The 25477-nt window shown below is 39.1% G+C and overlaps 1 protein-coding gene across 1 annotated transcript; it reads right to left on the minus strand.

Annotated features, from left to right (window-relative positions):
- Window positions 1-9061: 9061 nt before the first annotated feature.
- Window positions 9062-19220, minus strand: VXN (vexin). Its single transcript, XM_072154664.1, has 6 exons — window positions 18354-19220; window positions 16009-16064; window positions 13926-14058; window positions 13125-13189; window positions 11804-11895; window positions 9062-10964 (listed from the first exon to the last, which is right to left on the minus strand). Exons 1-6 carry the CDS (start codon window positions 18418-18420, stop codon window positions 10781-10783), a joined length of 597 nt encoding a protein of 198 aa, XP_072010765.1. The 5' UTR covers window positions 18421-19220; the 3' UTR covers window positions 9062-10780.
- Window positions 19221-25477: the final 6257 nt, after the last annotated feature.

Genomic DNA, 25477 nt, shown 5'->3' on the forward strand with positions numbered 1-25477 from the left:
CCAGTCCCTAGTGTATAGCCTGCCAGCCCCCAGGATACAGCCAACCCGCACTATATAGCTAGCCCCCTGCCCCCCAGTATACAGCTTGCAAGCCCCCATTATACAGCCAGGCAATCAGTTGACATCAAAGTCTGTGCACCGCTAGCATGCACAGACCTGGTGCCTTTTTGTGCTGAAAAATTCGGCTTATACTCGAGTATATACGGTAGCATAAATGTGGCATCCCTGTGATCTAAAGAATAAAGGAGTGGGATTTTTTTCCCACTTCCAAGTACAAGGCATGAAATATTAAATTAAACAGTAACTATGAAGTACAATTTGTTACACAGAAAACATTTCCTCACACAGCTCTGTATGTACACAGAAAAATACAATTATAGATTTTTGAAGGTGGGGAGTGAAAAATCACAAAAACAAAAAAGCGCATTTGTTAAGGGGTAAATGTATAAATTGAAACCTTGGTGCAAACAACTTACACAAATGGGAACAGAAAGGGTATAAAATCAGGCCGAAGAGCATTTTTTTATAAGACTCTATGTGGAAAATATTGTTACATGTTGTAGAGGTCCATTAAGCTCTTTAAAGGGAACCGGAATCGTTATTCAGCACTTCATGTTATATGACCAGGATGATGTAATCTTAGGTAATTTACTCTTTACATTTGCAAAATCTACCTTTTTTAAAAAAAGGCTCTAAAAATTATGCCAATGAGTCTGAGAGGCAGCAGGCTACATTGACATCTATGGTTCATAACAACAAGGTCCTAAGAAGCTACAAGAAGAGCAGATATTGCCAGAAGGTGCACACACTAGCATGAAAGCAAATATGCAAAACAAGAAACTTGGATGAGAATGGAAAATATAATTCATGATATCTATGGACAGTCCTTAAAGCCCTTCAGACTCCTTAACCTCTGAGGAGAGTCAAGGAAGGTATTTCAATAGCATACAATGACTCACACCACAAGTAAAGAAAAAATGTCAAATTCGGAAAAGGATTTGGGATAGTTTTTCTATATACAGTGGGTACGGAAAGCATTCACTTTTAATTTTTCACTCTTTGTTTCATTGCAACCAATTGGTAAGATTATCATTAATTAATGTACACTCTGCACCCCATCTCGAAAGGAAAAAAACAGAAATGTAGATATTTTTGCTAATTTATTAAACAAGAAAAACTGAAATATCACATGGTCATAAGTATTCAGACCCTTTGCTCAGTATTGAGTAGAAGCAGCTTTGGAGCTGATGCAGCCAGGAGTCTTGGCAATAAAGTTTTTCACACCTGGATTTGGGGATCCTCTGCGTGTTCTTTGCAGATCCTCTCCAGTTCCCTCAGGTTGGATGGTGAACGTTGGTGGACACCATTTTCAAGTCTCTCCAGAGATGCGCAATTGGGTTTAGGTCCGGGCTCTGGCCGGGACAGTCAGGAATAGTCACAGAGATGTTCTGAAGCATCTACTTTGTTATTTTAGCTGTGTGCTTAGGGTCATTGTATTGTTGGAAGGTGAACCTCCGGCCCAGTCTGAGGTCCAGAGCACTCTGGAAAAGGTTTTCATCCAGGATATCTCTGTACTTGGCCGCATTCATCATTCCGTCAATTGCAACCAGTTGCCCGGTCCCTGCAGCTGAAAAACACCCCCATAGCATGATGCTGCCACCACCATGTGTTACTGTTGGGATTGTATTTGGCAGGTGAGTAGCAGTACCGAGTTTTCTACACACATACTGATTAGGATTAACACCAAAAAGTTAAATCTTCGTCTCATCAGACCAGAGAATCTTATTTCTCATTCCGGGAGTCCTTCATGTGTTTTTTTGCAAACAGTATGCAACTTTCATATGTCTTGCACTGAGGAGAGGCTTCTGCCGGCACACTCTGCCATAAACCCCCAACCGGTGAGCGGCTGCAGTAATAATTGACTTTGAGGAACTTTCTCCCATTTCCCTACTGTATCTTTGGAGCTCAGCCACCGTGATCTTGGGGTTCTTCTTTACCTCTCTCATCAAGGCTCTTCTCCCATGACTGCTTAGTTTGGCTGGTTGGACAGGTCGAGGAAGAGTTGTGGTCATCCCAAACATCCTTCATTTGCAGATTAGGAGGCCACTGTACTCTTAGGCATCTTGAGTGCTGCAGAAATTCTTTGGTAATCTTAGCTAGATCTGTGCTTTACCACAATTCTTTCTCTGAGCTCCTTGGACAGTTCATTAGAGCTCATGATTCTCGTATGCTCTAACATGCACTGTGAGTTCTTCTATAGACAGGTGTGTGCCTTTCCTAATGAAGTCCAATCAGTTTAATTAAATACAGCTGGACTCCAATGAAGGTGTAGAACCATCTCAAATGGAAAATTTTCTTGTTTAATAAATTAGCAAAAATATCTACATTTATGTTTTTTTCAAGATGTGTTGCAGAGTGTACATAAATGAGAAAAAAAAGAACTTTTTTGATCTTACCAATCGGCTGCAATGAAACAAAAAGTGAAAAACTTAAAGGCCTCTGAATACTTTCCGTACCCTCTGTACGCAATTGGCATCAAGCAATGATGTTATCAAAGAATGCCCTTTTATGTACCAACCATATTGAAACATTAGAAAAAACTCATAGCCGCTCGGCCAGCGACCAAAAATAGCCCTTAGGCCACCCGGGCAAGTAGTAAAATTTAACTTTTATTGAGTTTTTATTTAAGAACAACTGAACTAAGGAGATGTTAAAATACACAAAGGGCAGTGACTGGGAGGTCGGATACAACAGGACTGGGATGCTTAATTGAAATTCATAGATAGTTGATGCTGGAGGGATAAATCAGTTCCCTCTCTTATAGCAGCTGACGCTAAAATGGGCATCTATAGGCAGATGAAGATTGTTCTCAAAGCCATCCCTGCACTTCCTGCTCAGTTCAACACTTATCTAATTCTTTATCTCAAGCCTTAGCCTATATGTAAACTCCGACCTAAGTATTTTCCTCTAGACTGCCCTTTGCTAGTTAAAATGTATCGCTCAACCAGACCCTCCCGACAGGTTTAGGACTGACTGCAAAATGGTGAGCATATGTTAGAAGTTTATATAAACTATCAAGTAGGACTCATCAAGAAGCGCCACTCGTCATAGGAGGATTGCACCTATGGGGATGGCTTATAGAAAGTAGAGGGAATTACAGACATGAATTAATGTCTCGGATAGGCTAAATAGCTCCACAGTCCCTTACCTGGGGCCAGATGTTTACAGAATGAGGGATTCTGGGAGAAGTCGCCTGTATACGGCGTCACAGGACTTTCCTCTGGGCGTTAGCGAATCGGTGGAACGAAACCTCGCGCATGCGCTCTTTCTCCCAAAGGACCATGGTAAGCACAGCCCACATCGTGAGCAGAAAGTCGGAATGCGCATAAGGATCTTAGTACGTATGTTTAAAGTCAATCAAGTGTCGAGATGCCAACTTCACCGAGGGGGTCAAGATGAAAATTAAATAAAATAGAAAGGTAAGTATTGTATTGTTTCTTTCAAGGGACATTCATTGCCTAGATGGCAGAGGAAAAATGATTACATGGGTTCATGAGTTACATAATTACATATAGATTACCCCACTATACACCGAATATCCTGAGGGGATATGGGTCCCCAAAGGATAAAAGTCAAAGATAGCGACATATCTATGTGTCGATACGACATACACTAAGTCCTTTAGATGAGTCCATACTTGTTTCAAAGTAAATTCAAATAAAATTAAATAAATAAAGATCTTGTCGTTCTTCTGCATTTATCTGTTATCTGTATATGATATATAGATGAAGATAACTGTTTTTGGTGCACCATTAACATCAGGATGCATGTTACGATGCATGTATGCTCAGAGTACATTACCACAATATCAAGAGAGAATCCAAAGGATCCATCAGAATGCGTGTTAAAAGGCAAGTAGGCTCAAAGTACATTAATGCAATATCAAGAGAGAATCCAAAGGAATCAAATTCTCATGAGGAGTAATAGATCGATATCAATAATCACATACAATTCTGGGGTCGTTTCATAGACAACGTGCTAATTCTATGGGAAGGGGACAAATACAGCTTTGAGGCCTTTGTAAAAACACTCAATCATAATGAGATAGGAATGCACTTCACTCACGAGATACATGCCATTCAAATAAATTTTCTTGACCTAACCATTACTGTATCCCCTGAAGGACATCTAGATACCAAAATCTATAGGAAACCTACATCGACTAATAACTAATGGACTTCAGAAGCTGGCACCCACCGGCCCTTAAGAAGGGCATACCGGTGGGTCAATATCTGCGTGCCAGACGAAACTGTTCGGACTAACTGGCCTTCCAGAGAGAATGCAAGGACCTTTATAAAAGGTTCAGACACAAAAACTATCCGAAACAAGTTCTAAACACAGCATTCTATCGGGCTAGAAACCTACGTCAAGAGGACCTTCTGAAACCAAGGTACAGAGGCCAAGCTCCCCTCAAATTAGATGCATAGGACAATTTGACGGCTATACACGGGAGATGACAGAGATACTACAGAGGTATTGGCCTCTATTGAAAGCAGACCCAGATCTAAAGGAAGTGCTAAGCTCGCACCCACCCGTTCCGGAGGGGCCCCAACCTACGAGGCCATCTGGTGCACAGTTATTTAGAGTCTAAACCCAAACTACCCAAAGACTGGCTCACGCAAGCTACTGTAGGCTCATACCCCTGTGGTAATTGTTCCTTTTGCCCCCTAGAGTTAAAGACTAATCCTACCATAACAATTGCTATCAAATCCGACAGTTCTTTAACTGTCGTAGCAAGGGGATAGTATATGTTGCAACTTGTCCTTGCCCAAAGCTGTATGTTGGGAAAACAATCCAGGAGTTTCGAAGGAGGATCTCCAAACATATAAGCACTATACGGAACGGAGAGGACACCCCAATTTCTCGCCATGTAAGACTGCTACATGGAGGGGATTTGGGATGTTTAAAATTTTGGGGCTTGCAACAGGTGAAATTGGGTCCACGTAAAGGAAATCTGGACAACAAATTACTGAAAGAAGAGGCCAAATGGATCTTTAGACTGGAGAGCCTCAGTCCAAAGGGACTGAATGAAGGATTTTCCTTCTTACCATTTCTGTGATTCTATGAGTGAAGGTTACCCCTTCATCCATGAAAACTGCCACTGTCGACTAAGATCATTCTTTATTCATATCAATCTATTACTCCTCATGTGAATTTGATTCCTTTGGATTCTCTCTTGATATTGCATTAACGTACTTTGAGCCTACTTGCCTTTTAACACGCATTCTGATGGATCCTTTGGATTCTCTCTTGATATTGCGGTAATGTACTCTGAGCATACATGCCTCGTAACATGCATCCCGATGTTAATGGTGCACCAAAAACAGTTATCTTCATCTATATATCATATACAGATAATAGATAAATGCAGAAGAACGACAAGATCTTTATTTATTTAATTTTATTTGAATTTACTTTGAAACAAGTATGGACTCATCTAAAGGACTTGGTGTATGTCGTATCGACACATAGATATGTCGCTATCTTTGACTTTTATCCTTTGGGGACCCATATCCCCTCAGGATATTCGGTGTATAGAGGGTAATCTATATGTAATTATGTAACTCATGAACCCATGTAATCATCTTTCATCTGCCATCTAGGCAATGAATGTCCCTTGAAAGAAACAATACAATACTTACCTTTCTATTTTATTTAATTTTCATCTTGACCCCCTCGGTGAAGTTGGCATCTCGACACTTGATAGACTTTGAACATACGTACTAAGATCCTTATGCGACTTTCTGCTCACGATGTGGGCTGTGCTTACCATGGTCCTTTGGGAGAAAGAGCGCATGCGCAGGGTTTCGTTCCACCGATTGGCTAACGCCCGAAGGAAAGTCCTGTGACGCCGTATACAGGCGACTTCTCCCAGAATCCCTCATTCTGTAAACATCTGGCCCCAGGTAAGGGACTGTGGAGCTATTTAGCCTATCCGAGACATTAATTCATGTCTGTAATTCCCTCTACTTTCTATAAGCCATCCCCATAGGTGCAATCCTCCTATGACGAGTGGCGCTTCTTGATGAGTCCTACTTGATAGTTTATATAAACTTCTAACATATGCTCACCATTTTGCAGTCAGTCCTAAACCTGTCGGGAGGGTCTGGTTGAGCGATACATTTTAACTAGCAAAGGGCAGTCTAGAGGAAAATACTTAGGTCGGAGTTTACATATAGGCTAAGGCTTGAGATAAAGAATTAGATAAGTGTTGAACTGAGCAGGAAGTGCAGGGATGGCTTTGAGAACAATCTTCATCTGCCTATAGATGCCCATTGTAGCGTCGGCTGCTATAAGAGAGGGAACTGATCAATCCCTCCAGCATCAACTATCTATGAATTTCAATTAAGCATCCCAGTCCTGCTGTATCCAACCTCCCAGTCATTGCCCTTTGTGTATTTTACATCTCCTTAGTTCTGTTGTTCTTAAATAAAAACTCAATAAAAGTTAAATTTTACTACTTGCCCGGGTGGCCTAAGGGCTATTTTTGGTCGCTGGCCGAGCAGCTATGAGTTTTTTCTAATACTTTAATTGATACCCCAGCTACCCCAGGCTATAACCCTAATACTTGGGTCCTAAACTGGGTTACCCCCTCTCCCTTCGGCTTGAATGAGAGAGGGAATATGTTTTGTGTGTTTCAAACCATATTGAAACATTACGTAAAGTACAATTAGGTTATTCACCAACTCTCAAGATTAGCAAAACTTTCATCCACAGTTTCGGATAAATGCTGGGGCTGCTAACTATCTGGGGAAAATATAAAACATATATGCTGGGACTGTCCCCAATACCTGCTGGAGGTATCCAAAACCAAAAAGAGATTTTACTTTACGGGACAAGACATCCCTATGCCATTTTCCATTTCTTATTCTTATTTCATGTGACCAGAGCACCTTTTCCCATATGCTTGCTGTGTCTCCTACATTGCTTATTGCAAAGTTGACTTCTTATGGCTTTCATTCAAAATTCTCTTTATTCTTGCCATTCTTCCATAGAGGGCAGGTTTGTGGACTACACGGCCGATAGTTGTCTTGTGGACATTTACTAAGGGTCGTGCTGCTCACTTTCATCTGACTGTTCACCTTTTTCAGCGATTACACAAGTCGGACAGGTATTTAGCAAGTGTCTGCGCTAGGATTTTGGCACGCAACCAATTTTTGGTGCACGCGATCGGATCGTGGGGCCGCTGTGCTGGCTTCCAGGCGACACAAATTGGGGGGGTCCGCTGATTCGGACTGAGCGCAGGATTTAACTTTCAAATTGTGTCGGCAAGCCCATTATCTCCCCTGACCTATGGATCTCTGGGTCACTTGGTTGCATTTCCTTGTCTGGGCTGTCAGTTTGGTGCATACTCTTTCCATTTACTCATGATGGTTTGAACAGTGAGGTGTGCAGAGCCTAGCCTAATGTATACATAAAGCCTAACCAGCAATACACTTTGACACAAACTTATCCCTGAACTATCTAATACCTGCCATGTTTTTCATGATGCTTTTTGTTCACTAATGTTCCCTAACAAACCTCTGCGGCTGTCACAAAACAGTTGTAGTTATACAGAGAAATGTCCTCCATTTACTAATTAGGTAACTTCTAAGGGTGCGTCCACACATTCAGTTTTTCAGATGAAGTTTCTGATGCCCAAAACAGGAGTGGAGTGAAAATGGAGGAGGATCAGAACTTCTTAGGGTGATGGCACACGTTGCGTATTGAACGCGTTTTTGGTCCGTTTTTAAGCAGTTATAGAATGCGTTTTTGACCAGTTTGAATTAAGATAATTGGTCAAACCTGTCAAAAACGGATCCGTTTGAAAAAAAACGCATGCGTTTTCTAACAGACTGCCATCACCCTTAATGATAAGTCCTTACCCATTATGATCCGCACCTGTTTTGGGCTTCAAAAACTGCATCTGAAAAACTAAAGTGTGGCTGCACCCCATAGGTAATTGAACACACTGGATTTGATCAGAATATTAGAGGACAGGGAGTATTAGAATGCATATGCACACCACACTCTATCAATTAAATCAGTTTCAATTGTTGAGTTGCTAATTAGCAATTCATTATTTAATTTCATTGTTAAAATGTTAATGGGCAAAAATTTAAGAAAAACATTTATTAAATATGCAAAAAAACGAAACCCTTCATTTTCTTAATGCACATAATTTTATTGACGTAAAAAAAAAAATCACACATCAAAATATGGAAATCAGTCATTCATCCCCATAATCATCCACATTCCATCCATAAATACATTTATTCAGGATATTCAAGCTTCTTCAGTATGTTCATTATAAAATGTTCATCATAAAATATTTAGGTGACATTTGAATGACGATCCTCTGTATAAAACCAGTTATAAATAAATAAGTTAAGCTAAAAAAAAACCCCATAAAACTTCTTCGTAATAAATATGTAAACCAATAAATAACCCTTTCCTTGCTTGGCTTCATGAGTAGCATACGGAGCTTCATTGAGATAGGCAAATGTAATACCTTATGTCTGGGGAGGAGCACAACCTGTGGTCCACCTGTGAGCCCCCTCTTAAAGGTTGATCATTTGACACCATCCAAGCATTTGGTAAATTAAAATATAATAGTGCTGGAAAAGAACCTGCCCTTCCAGCTCAGGAGTCCTGCAGATTATCCTCCATTATAACTATAATCTGATCTTTTAAAAGAGATTCATTACCAGGCAGCATCTTATCCGGTAATACAATCCATAGCACCAGATATAATACTACATCACCGCGCTACGCCCCAACTCATTAAAGCATTATCATGGGAGGCAACTTGCTCAGTACAATATACAAAACGTATAAAACAACGGCAGAGAAAAATGGGTCAAGCCGATATCTTAGAGACCACGGAGGAGATTTATTATCAAATTTCAGAGGTAAAACTGTTCTAATTGCTCAATGGCAACCAATCAGAGCTCAGCTTTCCTTTTCACACATCAGTTTTTCAAATGAAAGCTGAGCTCTGATTGGTTGCCACTTCTGATAAATCTCCCCAAATGTCTTTGTTCTTACATTAGGTGTACCCTTTGGCTAGTGCTTGGCTTAAATGTTTTTTCAAATAAATTGGACTTAGTTTAAGGGGGTTAGAAGACTTTGTTTTGTGAAATTGGCATTTCCATAAGGAGAATAAAATTTTGAACACTGTGGATTGGCATTGATTATACTTGTGCATTGGAACTGATGGAGCAGGACATCGTATACAACACCTAATAGGGAGTTTGTTTGGAAGCAAAAATGCTGTTATCTAGAAAAACACCTAAAATACAATGTTCCACATTTATGAAGACTAGTCCTAGAAGGGGGAATGGCCTAGTGAAAGGGGAGTGGTTCCACCGAAAGGGAGACTTGCACCAAAATTATGCAAATGTGGCAATATTTGGCTACATTTTTCTGCCAAGTTAAGAATCAGCAAAAATTTTCAAATTTATCATTTGAAAATACATACTTTTAAAGGGAATCTGTCAGCAGTTCTGACCACACAAAGCTTGCAGACAATGGTACCGGCCTTGGAGACAATCCATGTAATATTCTTTTTACTATTCAAATCTTTAGAAAGTATTATGTGGAGATCTATGTAACCATATTTTGAGTGTGTTTTGAGTAGCAGCAGGACTATGAAGAAAGAAAATGCATTTCTATTCCAGGGTTGTAGTTGGACCTGAAGAACGCTGGTGCACTGGTGTGTGAAATCTTCTGTTTGAATCCATCAACAGTTACTCAAGGGCAGGGGCAGTACAGCATTACAGTGAAAAGATCTTACACACTAGTGCACTAGATCCAGCTACAATCCAGGAATATAAATGCATATTTACATTCCTGCTGCTACTAAACACACACACACAAAAGTATAATTACACAGATTTCCACCAACCAATCTCTGCAGCTATATAGTAAAAACTGCTGACAGATTCCCTTTAATAAGTCTTCCCCAATGTGTACACAGAATACAGCTTACTGCATGGCAAAGATGAAATATCAAAGTAAAAAGGTGTATTAGGTGTCAAGTAAAGGAACTCTGCTTCAATTTTTGGCCCACCATATTCAAAGGATATATTGACATAGTGCAGCTTTAAAGTATGGTAGTAGTGTATCTGCAAAATGTGAATACAGCCCAAAGTTTTGATTAGATATATTTTGCGAGCAGGTCCCTCATTCCTATTGTTCCATATGACTGTTTATACTCTGTAATGTAATATTATATTTGTATATGTCCCCTATGATTTGTAAAGCGCTACAGAATATGATGGCGCTATATAAATATTATTATTATTATAATCTGGGTTCCACAAATAGGTTTTACCATAAACTGCTTCCATGTTACCTCTAAAATGTGCACTCTCAAAAAGGTAGAGCAGTAACTTGGTTTGTTAGTAGGTTATTTCACCTCTTTCCTTTCCGGAGTGCACAACTTAGAGGGAACACCAAACATCCACATGTTTTTTTTTCTTTTTCATGTCTCCACCATGAAATCCCAAGATTCCAAGCCAGGAAAGGAGTCTTCTTAAACTTGTGCTCCCAAAACAGCTGAAGATCCACTTCTGAAGATCCACTTCGTCCGTGTCGTACAATAATATCCAGATATTTCTCATCCCTTTTTTATTTCCAGTTTTGTTTCAAGTGCATTTGTAGAGTAAAATATAGTCAAGCAAACAGGTCTGTTAGTTTTTTTGGCTTGGAATCCTGAGCACGTCATATATTGCTTGTCTCAGTCTTCCTCAAAGGCACAGTTTGAGGCACCAATATACTCTACAGACTTCCTAAATCTCAAGCCCATTTTCTGGAGTAAACTTGGTGATTTTTTGGGTATGCAGTCGGCAGTTAGAGGCAAATAGGCCTCATTTTCATAGATAATGTCCTCTTCAATGTCTACAAGCCTCGGGTCATCGCACCTGCGGGAGAACAATAGGAAACAATTTACATTCTTTACTTTATTTTTTTATATATAAAATGCAGATTTCGGATGCCAAATAACATCCTTACTCCGGAACGCATACTGTGCCAAGTGCTCTTATTTTGTGAGGGTAGCGAAAGTGACTTCCTGTTCCCTTCATCCCTCAATGTGGGTCTTATTTAGGACTTTTGTCAAACTCTTTTAAAAGGGTACAATCATCTAATGGACTCAAAATATCCCCATCAACAGTATAATTAAGTGCTTTGTACATGACGCCGCGTCGTACGCGTGCCAAGAAGAACGGGCAAGACTGTAATACAAGCAACTGTGCACCTGCTTAGAATAATTGCTATAAGAGTCCTTATTGGGCACCTTAAAAGTGCAATTATTATCCTAAAAGTCAACAGAAATAATCCAAGACAATGTCCTCCTTGCATATTTAAGACGTTTTATGCGAATGTCCAATGTATTAGGAATGGGACGGGTCATGAATATAGTGGAAATCGGGCTCATTCATTACAATGGCTTGTAGTGGGTATTCTATTTTTAGTACTGGAGCGCTGTACTTTTTCTATGATGTCCATTGTCATTGAAATGTCCCCTGTGCTTGCAATCAGCAGGCAATATATGATTATGATTCCGCTGTCTGAAGTTTCTAATTAGATCATTTGTAGTTGCCTGCATTTTATGGTAAATAGTTGACCCCTAACCCTAGCCACCTGTTATTCTCTTAAGTCCAGGGGACATTAGGGACCTGACCTACTTCAATTACACAGTGCGGCTATTGTCACACAGGCAGCAGCTGCTTACTTAGAGTTAGCTGGGGAGGGGACTTACCCTACTGTGACAGCAGTGACGTTTGTTGTTGGCAAAGTGCTGGCAATCTGCTTGGTCACACTGAGGACTGAAGATGGCGAGGGAAGGGCGTCCTAAAAGACAAGATTAAAACAAAAGTAATTTGTAATTTCTATCAATCATCCTCTATAGCAGTTAACATGAATAGGACATGTCACAGCGATGTGCCCTATATACTGATACTTAGGATTTGTGCAGGAATCAAAATATATAACAAAAAGAAACAATATTATTATCACAAACAATAATAATATATATACATTTTGCATTACAGTATATGTAAAAAATGACATAATAGGAAATGGTAATTTTTTTACATGTTACCGGTAATACATGTAATTTATTAATTAGATTTTCTCCTAACAATTTCTCATGGAAAACAATGATGGGTAATCTCAGTTTTAATGTGTTTTTTTGGCATGTTAAGCCGCGGCACGAAGCTGGGAACTAATTATCCATTGTAATTTATTGGCTTGTAGAATCATTAGGGGCAGCCGGTGGGTGTCCTCATTTCATAATTGGCCTGACTTGGTAAAATCATATTTTTTATATTTTTAATGAACACTTAAGAAAGACGGTGAATATTAGGTTAATATTGACTTAAAAACTTTATTTCTTGTTTGCAAGTTGCAAATGACTTCTAAAGTAACTGCACATTGAAAATTGCATGTTTTTGTTACTAAGTTACAGTTCCTGGCATCAGCCACTACACAGAGAATGGAGCTTAACTTTCATGTGCTAGAATCAGATGATCAGCTGGGAGGTCCCAAGGGTCAGACTCTCACCAATCTGATGAACTAAAATGAACTATCCCATGAAAAGGTCATCAATACCTTAAAGGTAATGTTATTGTTTGAATAATGAAAATGTAAGTCACAGTATCCTAGATCTCTGCTTGCTGACTTTCTATAGAAATCTTCATTGTTTCCTGTGGACAGAAATGTGACCCTGGTCAAACAGGTACACGACTCATTTTAACACGCAGCTCTGATTGTTCTCTGTGATACAAGGAACCGTGCACCTGTGTGACCATGGACAGATTTCTGTCCACTAGAAATCTTCATTGTTCATTTCCATAGAATGACAGCAAGCAGAGATCTAGAAAACCATGACAAATTGATAAAGAAAGTATATTGGAAAATTGTATACATCTTCATTATTCAAACGATAACATTAATTTGCCAAAATGAGAATACCCCTTTAAAGATGGTAAATCGCTTTAAGATTATTCATAGATGAGCCTCCATGTATAGATATTTTGACTTTTTTTTACTATACTACTATTTTAGAAATAAATTCTTACATTTTGGAGTGCCACATTTTGCTGAGTCTTGGCAAATTTTGGTGTTTTGAATTCCATACATACACCTGTAAAATAAAAATGAATAATTTAGTTTGAATGTTTCTTTTTGCATACTTACAAACGTATTGGCCCCCATTTATCAAAAATAGTGTAAACTGTACTTTGTGTACTCTGCCTGAGGGGTGGCACACGGCACACGGTCCGACTAAGCACTAAAACGCCCCCATTGGTGCACATTTTTACCAACAAGACACAGAGCAGCCGTGACATAAAACTGGCGCAGACACTTCATAAATACATGGACAAGCAGTTTGCACGTTCTTTTCAGTGCAAAGTCAGACAGAAAACTGGCGCAAACACTTTCATTAATGTTGGCCACAGAATTAACATACAAACTCAGATGACCATGTTACAATTGTTATATTCTAGTTTTGTGTCAGGGGAGTTTGTCAGTCAAATAAACATAGCTAGAAGATTAAAAGGACTAAGCGATGGGTTCCTTGTTTAGATCTCTATAGATGAACCACATTTTTAGTGCCCTGGAGGACATCAAGCATGATACAGGCATCTGATTTACATGAAAAATGTGTACTGCTTAATTTCACCTGTGGGGGTGCTGTAGGGAAACTGAACACTAGTTGCCAAGATTACAGCTGCATGCAGGGGGTATCTAGCAGCAGTTCATCCTGTAATGAGTCTATCTTCAGCAATTTTTATTAAATATGTTTATGTAATACATAAAGAAGCAGATTGGACTACTATTGTTTTCCACAGCATCCCTTCAAAATCCCTTCTACTTACTATGTTTTGCAGAGCGCCGATGTCTAAATGGCTCTGGTGGAGGAAGTCTCCAAACCTCTTCAGTTTTGCATAGAACATGTAAGAGGTCACTTTGCGGTGGAAGATACTTTTTTGTCCAGTGAGGATCAATGACCTGTACAATGAATTATAAAATAATAAATTGAGATATTACACTGGTGATGTTTCGTGTACAATGTAAAGCCACGTGTCCATGAACATTTATATATTAGCTGTTTTTTTGCGGCTAACTAATGGTCTCAACTGGCTCTTTCAGGCTCGGTCATGTCGCGGTGCATGACCAAGCTGACCCCCGGTGCTCACCTACGGATGTCAGCCGGGCCACAGATGGGGGATCATATTCCTCTGCTTACAGCACACAAAGTACACACAGCTGTATGAGGTCTATATATGTATTTATATCATGTGAAGTTGACCATAGCCCACCATATGCTTAGTAGCCCCATCCACATGTATAATGTCATCGGAGTCAGGTGCCCCATGCCCACCGCCTACATTCACCTACTTAAAAGGGAAAGGAATGGTTGTCGTCCATTGTGATTTTGTAAACCACATCTGTCAGCAGATCCGACCCTCATGAAGTGATAACATCACTAAAGATAACCGCTGCCATGTTTGCTTTGAACTCCAACTCCAAAACATACTGGTAGGGTGATTAGATTGTGAGCCCCATGGGGACAGGGACTGATTTGGCAAATTCTGTGCAGCGCTACGTAATCTGTAATCTGAAGAATTATTATTATTAAGCTCACACTGAATATTAATCTTCAGTATAGTTATCCACTGTGACCTCCCAGACCTCCACTCTTGATTCCTCTCTCCGGAATCATCAGTCAAAAAGGAGTGGAGGAGGGGGGGGGGGTCGCACCGATAACTCAACAAACTTGACTGAAGAAAGAACACACAGCAGCCATATATAAGAATTCTTTATCATAAAACAACCAGTGTTTGTTGTTAGTAACAGCAGGACTGTTAAAAATGGGCAAGCTGTATATTCCAGAAAAATAGCTAAGCAGATCTGTGCAGAGAGCTAAGAGCACAGCAGTGTGAGGACACACCCCTAGTACATTTAAAGAACCTTAAAAAAATAGAACCTAAAGTAAAAATCCAATTATAAAATCACTAATTGATGGAGCAACAGGTTAAAGGGAACTTGTCAGCAGAAATTGACCTAGTAAACCACTACCAGTATGTTGTCAAGCAGCCGAACACCTTCCAGATCGTGTTCCTTTTATGACCCAGTCTGGTGGAATCATTGAGAAAAACTACTTGGAAATGTGATAGAAATTGGTTGTATAAAGTCAAGGAGGCAGAGAGTTTAACACTGAAGTCAAGCTCTCTCTTCCTCAGAAAGCCCCTTCATCCTGACTTTAGTGTTAAACTCTTCTCCTTGACTTTATACAACCAATTTACATCTCAGTTTTTCTCAATGATTCCACCATACTGGGTCATAAAAGAAACATGATCTGGAAGATGTTCTGGTGCTTGAGAACATACTAGTAGTGTTTTATTAGGTCAATTTCTGCTGACAGGTTCCCTTTAACCTGCTGTGCCATCAATTACTGATTTTTATAATTGGATTTTTAAATGTACTAGGGGTGTGTCCTCACACTGCTGTGCTCTTAGCTCTCTTAAAGGTTCCCTTTATGCATGCATCGAGCCTCCACATTCAATACTGTGGGAGCTTCAGAAATTGCAGAGCACAGACTGCACAAATCATCACAGTGATAAATATGAATATGATGTACAGACCAGCTGTAAATCAATTATTTATGTTGATGTCGAAGGCTTGATAGGCTCTATCAGCAATTATCCTAGCAAACATAAAGATATTTGAACTTGTTTTCTTAGCAGTGTTTATGGGGTTGCAGTGTTTATGGGGTTAAATCTTCCTATTTAAGCTAAGATCTAGGATGCTGTTTGACGGATCACTTTCCACGTAGGATGCGTTAAGGATGCTCCAGACGCCAACTACGTGGGGGATACATGGATGCATTCCCACATATGTACATTATTAACATTTACATGTCAGTTTACATTGCTGTATATGTTTTGATGCACTTACATTGTTTGATGGTATCCTCTGGTTACTGGAGAGTCTTCTTCTTGGTATACTATGGACTAAAGAGCAAAATAGAAAATATAAATAAAAATAATGTAGAATTATGTGAACAGGATATAAAAGTTGTTACCAGTGAGGTAACTTGAATCTGATGAACCCCAGTGCAAAGTCTGTGCCAGGCCCCCTGACTATAATGTATGGTTTATAGTAATAGTCTTCTCATATGGGAAAGTGACACCTTATGGGCCCCTAAGCCTCCACGGCCCGGTTGCGACCGCACCCTCTGCACCTCCTCAAGTTACGCCCCTGGTTGTTACACAGGGGCTGGGGTAGGATATTCCATTTTAAAATAATGTATTTCCTAGATCTTCTTGTTTCTTCTTCAGGCCTGAGGAAGGGTCATGTCTCTTAAAGGGTTTGTCGCTAAGTAGCTATATCAAGCTCTGACAATATATTTCTGTAAAGATCACACCGGACAATGTGATACAAGGGGAAGTGATAGCCCGATACCTTCTGCGAGACCACTGACAATATCACTAGTCACCTGTGAGGAGCAGGATGGCACAGAATAGAGGGCGGTCTATGATAAAAATAGGAATTAAAAGTAGAAAATAAAATAAATAAATAGTAAAAAATAAAGATAATGTTAGAAACATTATATGAAGACTTTTTATTCAAATAGGTAATGTATAGGATTTATGGGGTTCCTTGCTGATTACAAAAATTGTAGTGTAAGAAGATAATACTCTACTATGATATTGATACTATGATCTCCTATGCTTTATAACAGAACAGAGATAATGCTAAAAATATGAGCAACCTCATTACTAAAGGCAAGTTCTTTAAAGGGGTTGTCCCATGGGTTTGTCACTAATCTGCAGACGGGTGATAGTTTCTGATGACTTAGGAGTTCCACTGGTAGGTTCCAAGTCCACTTCTTCTTAAAAAATGACTTAATTAAAATAAAGTTTGCCTTTCAAGTGTGCAGGGTGCGCTGGTTTATTTAACACCAGGGTAAGGTTTTCAAATATCCGGTGCACGCTGGCAAATCGTGCATCACCTCTTTATTGGTTCACCTTTAAACTACAATGTTTGACTCCATTCTGTCAACTCGTTATATTAAGTGTGGTGTAAACTCTGACTAAGCAAGTAACATGCTTCTTTAGGTGCTTATTTTTTTTGTGTTGTCGGGATAAAACTGGCGCAGACACTTCTTAAATACATGTGCAAACTCCAAAGACGTTCTTTTGATTGCAAAACTGGCGCAGCCCGAATAATAGATCTGGGCCAGTGTTATCCTATTCAAAGATTATGGGAAATATGGAAATAGCAGATTCCGGCTATACTTGAAGGCCTTCACAGACTTTGAATAGAGAAGTAGCATGAAAGCTCCACTGCTGTGCCATTCCCACACTTCCTTACTGTCAGGGGCGTAACTTGAGGGGGTGCAGTGGTTGCGATCGCACCTGGGCCCAAGAGGTTTAGGGGGCCCTTATGGTTTCACTTTGCCATGTGAGAAGACTATTACTATAAACCATACATTATAGTCGGGGGCCCGGCACAGACTTTGCACTGGGGCCCATCAGCTTCTAGTTACGCCACTGCTTACTGTGTTAGCGTACTACCAAAGAAGAGGCTTAGGACCCTGTTTTTAATTTGTGCACTTTGTCTGGTTCCCACATCCTGTGGATATGTGATAAATGTCAATCCTGGGACTTTATTATACCTATTATATACAATGCAAGATCCACTGAACTGTAATATCACATGAACACTGGATGTAATATCACACCGCAGCCTCATTACACTACACTAGGCCTTGCGTTTGTAGGAGCAGCACAAATCAGAGATTATTAACAAATAACAGATGTTTCAAAGAATTTTTTTGCTCATACATTGTAAATTGTACAAACATAAACCTTCTAAATACAGCAAAATAAAACCCTCTTTAAAAAAATATTGTGCCAAAAAAATAAAGCAATTACTGTATCCTTAGCGTAATTACAGGCCGTAATTTTCTTATTTTTGTATTATTTTGTCTGATTTTTCTATTATTATGCCAGCTTTTTTGCTTCTCTTATATGTATACCCTAAAGCATTACATCTATACAAGTATATTCCTTTTTTTGGGGTTCTGTCTGCCAACTTTTTCCCCCTTGTCTGCATCATGTTTAGAGATATTAAATACACAGGGTCTGTCAGGAGTGCTATACATTATAACGAATATTCAATTAAAATTTGACAACATATTAAGAAACATTAAATGCATTCATATATTTTTATAATTAACAAAAATTTAATTTTTACTAAATCTAACCAGTGCGGAGAACTAATTTAAGGTTCCTTACTTTTGGTTGAAAAAGATGTGTTAAAGGTCTGTAAAGTGTCCTCCTTGCGGCTGCATATCGTGCTCATTTTCCCTGAGGTAGAGTGCTGTGTCCGGCAGCTTGATCAAACTGATCTGAGTCTCTCATAAATAGGTTGCAGAATTCTGCACCCCTGATCATTGTCCAGGTTTACAAAGGATGGCCGGGCTGGAGCTGTGATCTCATCTCATTCCTTATTCCACATTGTAACATTATTTACTCCCATCTGTCTTGCCAAGAATTCCATTCATACAAAGGTTTGTTGCCAATGTGAATAGTAAACACCCCAGGGCAGTTTCCTGCATTGTCTCTTTAAGGCTTTGTAGATCACTCTGGCACACTTCTTTGACGGGATGAGTGTGTCACAAATTTGAGTGAGTTCTGCTCTAGCAGACAGCAGAATGACAAGGTTACATCACATAATGTTGATGGAGGTTTATAGATCAGATATACTTCTAGAAGCTTAAGAAAAATGTATGTACACCTGCAAATTATATTTATAATAATCATAATAATCTTTTTTTTATATGCCGCCATCATATTCCAAAAAAATCTGACCTTCCAGGTGCGGAACATAAACAAATAAAATAAAACATAACAGAGTAAAAACATAGTGATTTATCATTACAGGTTGTCTTTGTTCAATTCTATTTTTGCGAGTCTATGTATGTTGTTGTATTTGCTTTTTTTTTTGGTTTGTCTCATAATATTGGAGTTTTTTTGCGTTTGTCCTAAAATGTTCTTTTTTGGGGCACATGTCCCTCTAAGGAGAAATTGGTCTTGATAAATTTGGTAGTGGTTTTTCTCCTATTTCTACGCCAGGGGGTGACTGGAGTAATTTTGTGCCAAATTGTAAATCATGAATTCAGTTCATTATTGTGAAAAGTCATTATGCAAATAATGACTTTGCACTGTCCTATGTTCATTTGGCGCAATGGAAAGTTGCAAAACAGTATTTGTACCACAACTGCAGTAAAACAACGCCAAACATAGACAAAAAACCCAGTGAGAAATTCCCCCCAGTGTGTTTCTATTACAGAACATAACATTTTTATTCAGAAATGAGTTTGCGAAATTTTCTTAAAATGTATCACAGGGATTCTTCTTCTCTTTATGAAATTATTATTTGTACATCTTATAAAAAAAAATGAAAACATATGGCTTATTTTGCAAAGTGAACCCAATGTTATGAATAGCTGCCAAAACTGTTGGCATCTACAGATATTTTGATGTCTATTTAAACCGTCCTGAATTTAGTCTATAAATTGGTGAAGGTCTTGGTTGAGAAGTAATTATGTGTCATACATCCCATAATATATTCATAAAACCAATATTAGTATAATTAATGATAATAATTCTCATTTTTATGCTAATTTATGGAACAACAACATATTTTGCAGTAGGTTACAAACCAAAGACTACAACATACAGGAAAATTTAGATCGGGCTAATGTAATCAAAGCAAACAGATGGAATGCGTTATCTGATCCCAAGAGCTTACAGTCTATGATATTGGAATATATCAATATACAGGTAGTCCCCGGGTTACATAAAGGATAGGTACTGCGGGTTTGTTCTTAATTTGAATGCAATTCGGAACTGCATATTTTATAATTGTAACCCCAGACCCCATAATTTTTTTGGTCTCTGTGACAATTGGATTTTAAATATGTTGGATTGTCATAAGAACCAGGATTAACAATAAATCTTAATTGCAGACACCTCTGATAACTATTATATCTGTTTATAGCAGCCTAAGGCTAAAGTACAGTAAATTACTAACATCCAGAGGCCTGTTTGTAACTAGGGGTCGTCTGTAAGTCGGGTGTTCTTAAGTAGAGGACTCTCTGTAGTTGCAACAATGGGCTATCCTGTTTACTGAAATACGGTGAATGCATGCCTTCATATTTTTTATAATAATTATCAAACATAATAATAACAATAACCATAAACCAATAAGACCATTAGCTATTTGTCATGTAAAGTCAAATTCTCAATAATGTCAGTTCTACTGTGTAACGATAGAATATAGAACATGAGCATTGAAAAAATGAAGGGGAAGTCTAAGAACAAGTCTGCACTATGTCAGACCCTGCACACACAAGATTCCCCCATAGGGCAAGTGAACTCTTTGGCTGTAAGGTAGCGTCTCTCATACCTTAGCATTGTATCCAATAGTACATTTTTGGGAATTTTAATTAATTTAAAAGTGCACAGAACCATGGCATGCTATTTATAAAATGCAGATGTAGTAGAGTGGTATGTGTAGTTTGGCACAAGCTCAAATTATATCATATGTGACTGAAGATTAATTCAATCATAATTCACAAACAGTGGAGTCACAAAGCATTAAATGACACAGTTACTCATAGATTGTAAACTCTTGCGAACAGTGTCCTCCCTCCTATTGTTTCATCTCACTATGGTATTACTCTGTAATGTTTTTTTTTTGTTTGTATATGTTCCCTATGATCCGCATAATGTGATTATTATTATTAGTTCTGCCACATTTACATTTCTATCAATATTTTTTTGTAAAAAGAAGAGCATACCACATATAAGCCCCCGAACAAAGCGATACAATCCCTATATTTTCATACTAGTCATATAAATACATATGAAGCAGAGGGGTGGGTGACATTACAATGTGTATTGTGTGATATTTCTGTCCCATCCTGCAGATTTATGTAGAAAACTCATCACAAAAATCATCACTAACAAAATGTGTTCAACAGAATTATATATGTCTCAAGAAGTGAATTATTTATGAAGAACACCGCTCCGAAATCCATCGCTTTTGTCACATATGAAATCACACCACTGACAGGGGGGTGTAAAACATGACCCAAAGACTCAATTACAGTGTGATTTATTGAGCCACGCGTCCAGCTTTTTGCATTGCATGTCATTAGCATGAGATTGGCCGGCGTGCTCATCTGCTTCAGGCTTGACTCTCCCCAGCACTAAACACTCTCAGCAGATGGGGAATTGCATGTTCCAGAAAGGAATTGTTTATCCTCCCATTGATGCTCACTCAAGTGATCACAACAAATCCATTACCCACGCATAAAAAGATCAGTAGCCCGTCCATCCAGGAGTGAATGGGGCTTGTGTAGTACAGCAGGGATTTAATGCTTTAATAGTCATAAGCATAATGTGCACTGTCACCCAAATCCATTCCAAATGAAGGTATTTAATGTGACAGAGAAGATGCGCCCCCCCCCCAAACACAAATCATATTGTACAGTATCAGCAACTTGTTAAGTTTTATGAACTACTGAGATCCAGCATTCTATTATAATATCACATGTAACAAAACAGGCGGTCCTCTACTTAAGAACATTCGACTTACATACGACCCCTAGTTACAAACGGACCTCTGGATATTGTTAATTTATTGTGCTTTAGTCCTAGGCTACAATGATCAGCTGTAACAGTTATCAGAGGAGTCTGTAATGAAGCTTTAGTGTTAATCCTGGTTCTTATGACAACCCAACAATTTTAAAATCCAATTGTCACAGAGACCAAAAAAGTTCTGGCTGGGATTACAATGATAAAATATACAGTTCCGACTTACATACAAATTCAACTTAAGAACAAACCTACAGAACCCATCTTGTATGTAACCCGGGGACTGCCTGTATAATTAATGTTATAGGGAACCCATCATTAAACCAATAGGAGTTGCTGCAGGTACTGCATGTTTTAGTGAAAATGTTATCATTACAGGCAGTCCTGGGGTTACATACAAGATAGGGTCTGTAGGTTTGTTCTTAAGTTGAATTTGTATGCGAGTCGGAACTCCATATTTCATAATTGTAGCTCCAGACAAATTTTTTTTGGTCTCTGTGACAATTGGATTTTAAACATGTTGCATTGCTATAAGAACCAGGATTAACAATTAAGATTAATTGCAGACACATTTGATAACTATTATAGTTCTTTATTCTAGTCTAAGGCTTAAGTATAGTAAATTACCAACATCCAGAGGTCCATTTGTAACTAGGGGTCATATGTAAGTTGGGTGTACTTAAAGGGAACCTACCACCACAAATCTACCTATAAAGGTAGATCGGGTGGTAGGTGGATCAATGGGACGTGAGGATAGCCCTTTCAAGGACTAATCCTCACGTCCCCGCACTTTTTTAGTAACTTTTATCAGACTTTTATGCAAATTTTATTATGCGGCTACTGTGGCGTGGAGTAGCCGCATCTGAGGTTACATGGCGCAGCTACTCCACACCCCTGTAGCCTCTTTTCTCCTCCTACTCACAATCTTCGCGCCCTCGTCTGACGATCCTGCAGTCTGCACATGCGCAGAACAGCAGGCCCGCGCCTGTGCAGCCCTGGTTTCGGAGCAGTGACTGAACAGGCGCGGGCCTGCTGTTCTGCGCATGCGCAGACTGCAGGATCGTCGGACGAGGGCGCGCAGCTACGAGCAGCTGCGCGCCGAAGATGGTGAGTAGGAGGAGAAAAGAGGCTATGGGGCGTGGAGTAGCCGCGCCATGTAACCTCAGATGCGGCTACTCCACGCCCCAGTAGCCGCATTATAAAATTTGCATAAAAGTCTGATACAAGTTACTGAAAAAGTGCGTGGACGTGAGGATTAGTCCTTGAAAGGGCTATCCTCACGTCCCATTGATCCACCTACCACCCGATCTACCTTTATAGGTAGATTTGTGGTGGTAGGTTCCCTTTAAGTACACCCAACTTACATATGACCCCTAGTTACAAATGGACCTCTGGATGTTGGTAATTTACTATACTTAAGCCTTAGACTAGAATAAAGAACTATAATAGTTATCAAATGTGTCAGGAGTTTTCAATAAAATTTTTTTTTTTTTAAAGTGTTCGCTTAAGGTCGCATGGCAGGTTCTATATGCAGGAAGATCTCTCTGCTTTAAAGGGAACCTGTCATCAGGAAGGTCATTTTTATATGACAGGTATGAATTGCCTCTGGCATGCCTTTGTTGGGCATCTGAATAATTTTAATAATTTCTTTGACATTATCTATCTCCCTGCCAGTGGTGTGAGGTGAGTCCTAGGGAGGGGGCAATTCAAACCACATAAGTCGTGTTCACCACAATGCCTCCTCCCTCACTGCTCTCCCTCAGCCGCTTCCTTCCACTGCTTTCGCTATCTCACTGCCACATGCAATTCTCGTTTGAACGGTAATCTTTAAAGGAACAATTAGAAAGCAGTGGAATTATTCAGAGGCACGACAAAGGCATTTTGGGAATCAACACATCAGAGGCTATTGGAACCCGTCATCATGTAAAAATGACCTTCCTTATAACAGGTTCCCTTTAAGAACATCACCCTATTATCCAGATCAGATTTTGGGTCAGAGATTCTATAAGAAAACCAAATCCTAGAGCAGCACGTTGAATACACTTCTGGGTCAGTTCAAGGGGACAATGACTGTGTAGCTGTAAGGGTTATTAGAAATCCAGGGCACCAGTAGTCATTTGCCAAGAGTATTTTTATACATTTTTATGTAGCTCGCGGATCTAAAGCCTTTTGGAGCACCACAGCCACGGCTGTTCTCTCCTCTGCCAGAAGCATCCACTATAGTTTCATTGATAGTTCCCTGAGCCACCTATAAAACTCTGTGGACAGAAATTCACACCCATAATGCACAGAATTGCTAATTTGCATATTAAAACCAATTAATATTTCTCTGCATTTAGGAAGCTGATTCTATTAAGATGATGTAGGGCACTTCACCTACAAATCCTATGATTAGTTTATATGTGACCAGGGATTCACACTCTCACTTTTACATCAAAGAAGCTTAATGTTAAGAAGATCAATCTATTCAATTTGCCTCTGGCCACGCTTTATCCTGACGAAGAGTCTTTCAAAAGGATTATGGACAACATGTTCAATGCATATGGGGGAGAGAAAGAGCTGTAGGTAAGATCAGGTAGATTGTAGGTAAGATTTAGGCTCATAAAATAAAAAGAGTCTTCTAAATAAATGTGTAAATATTGAATATTTTAAAAAATCATATTAAAGAATAAAACAAACAATTTTACTCTGATATTCACAGTGACCAAAAATGAAGCTGACCAACCACTTTTGTAGGCTCAATAAGATAAACCTTCTTTGTTTAATCTATGATACTTTAAAATTAAAATATCAGTGTTAGACACATGTAACCCTCTAACATATGAATATGGGTATGATAGAGGTAGCATCATTTTCAGGTAACATCTGGTAAGAAGTTGGTTAATAAGGGGGCCCAGCGCTCATGTCTGTGGTTTAGAGTGTCATTAAATCCTAGTGGCAATATGTGCCCTTAATATGTTATGTGCAGAAGGTTGGGCTAATTTTGTATGAAACATAATATTGTGCAAAAAATCAGCTCCATGTGTCCTCCTATTGTCTTCTGGGATTGTGGGATGCGGCTGTAAAAAAATTGTTTAATCGAAAAACACCTGATATGGGTATGATTGAAAGAAATCCGTACATGGGTACAGTGCTGAAAGATCCTTTTTCTAGCTATAGAATTGGCTCATTAATATCAATATACTGATTATAAATGTCTAATTTCACTATAGTAGGTGCCCAAACTCAGTATGCAGAGGTTCTTCAAACCATGAAATAGTTGCAATTCTTTGCGCACAGAAAGGGATTATACCCCCCCCCTTACACCACCTCTATGCCAAGTGGGCGGGGATGGGCACAGAGTGGGTAGTACCGGACGGAGGTACCTGGCATAGAATTTATCTAGGTGCTCCTTAGTATATCCGGCGCACTATGTTTATGATGAATTTCCTCCTTTTTCTCCCTCTGAAGTATGGCTAGGGCTGCACTGCGATAAGCGTGTCTCGGCACTACATTAGATCGCAACGTCCAACTGTTATAATCACATCTAATCAAATCAGGTTTGGGTTTTTGCAGACTGTAATGTTGTAGTAAATTACAACTTGTGAGGTTCTTCTGTGCTATTTAAACGCTTGTCTAAACTACATATAAAGGAATTGTTGACAAATCTGTAGAGGTTTCTACCTACTAAACAAAAAACCTATTAGGCTCTGTCTGATGCATTTTTTTGCACCAAATATGGATAAAAAAAAGATAGTGGCACATTTACTAAGCGT

Source organism: Engystomops pustulosus, chromosome 5 (assembly GCF_040894005.1).
Source record: "Engystomops pustulosus chromosome 5, aEngPut4.maternal, whole genome shotgun sequence".
Lineage (NCBI taxonomy): Eukaryota > Metazoa > Chordata > Amphibia > Anura > Leptodactylidae > Engystomops > Engystomops pustulosus.

What these genes read in the sequence shown, in the direction of transcription:
- VXN (XM_072154664.1), bottom strand. Translation starts at nt 18,420, where the DNA reads ATGAGCACGATATGCAGCCGCAAGGAGGACACTTTACAGACCTTTAAC. An exon ending in CACATCTTTTTCAACCAAAA is followed by an intron (nt 16,065 to 18,353) that starts GTAAGGAACCTT and finishes TTTGCTCTTTAG; the next exon opens with TCCATAGTATACCAAGAAGA. An exon ending in AGAGGATACCATCAAACAAT is followed by an intron (nt 14,059 to 16,008) that starts GTAAGTGCATCA and finishes TTCATTGTACAG; the next exon opens with GTCATTGATCCTCACTGGAC.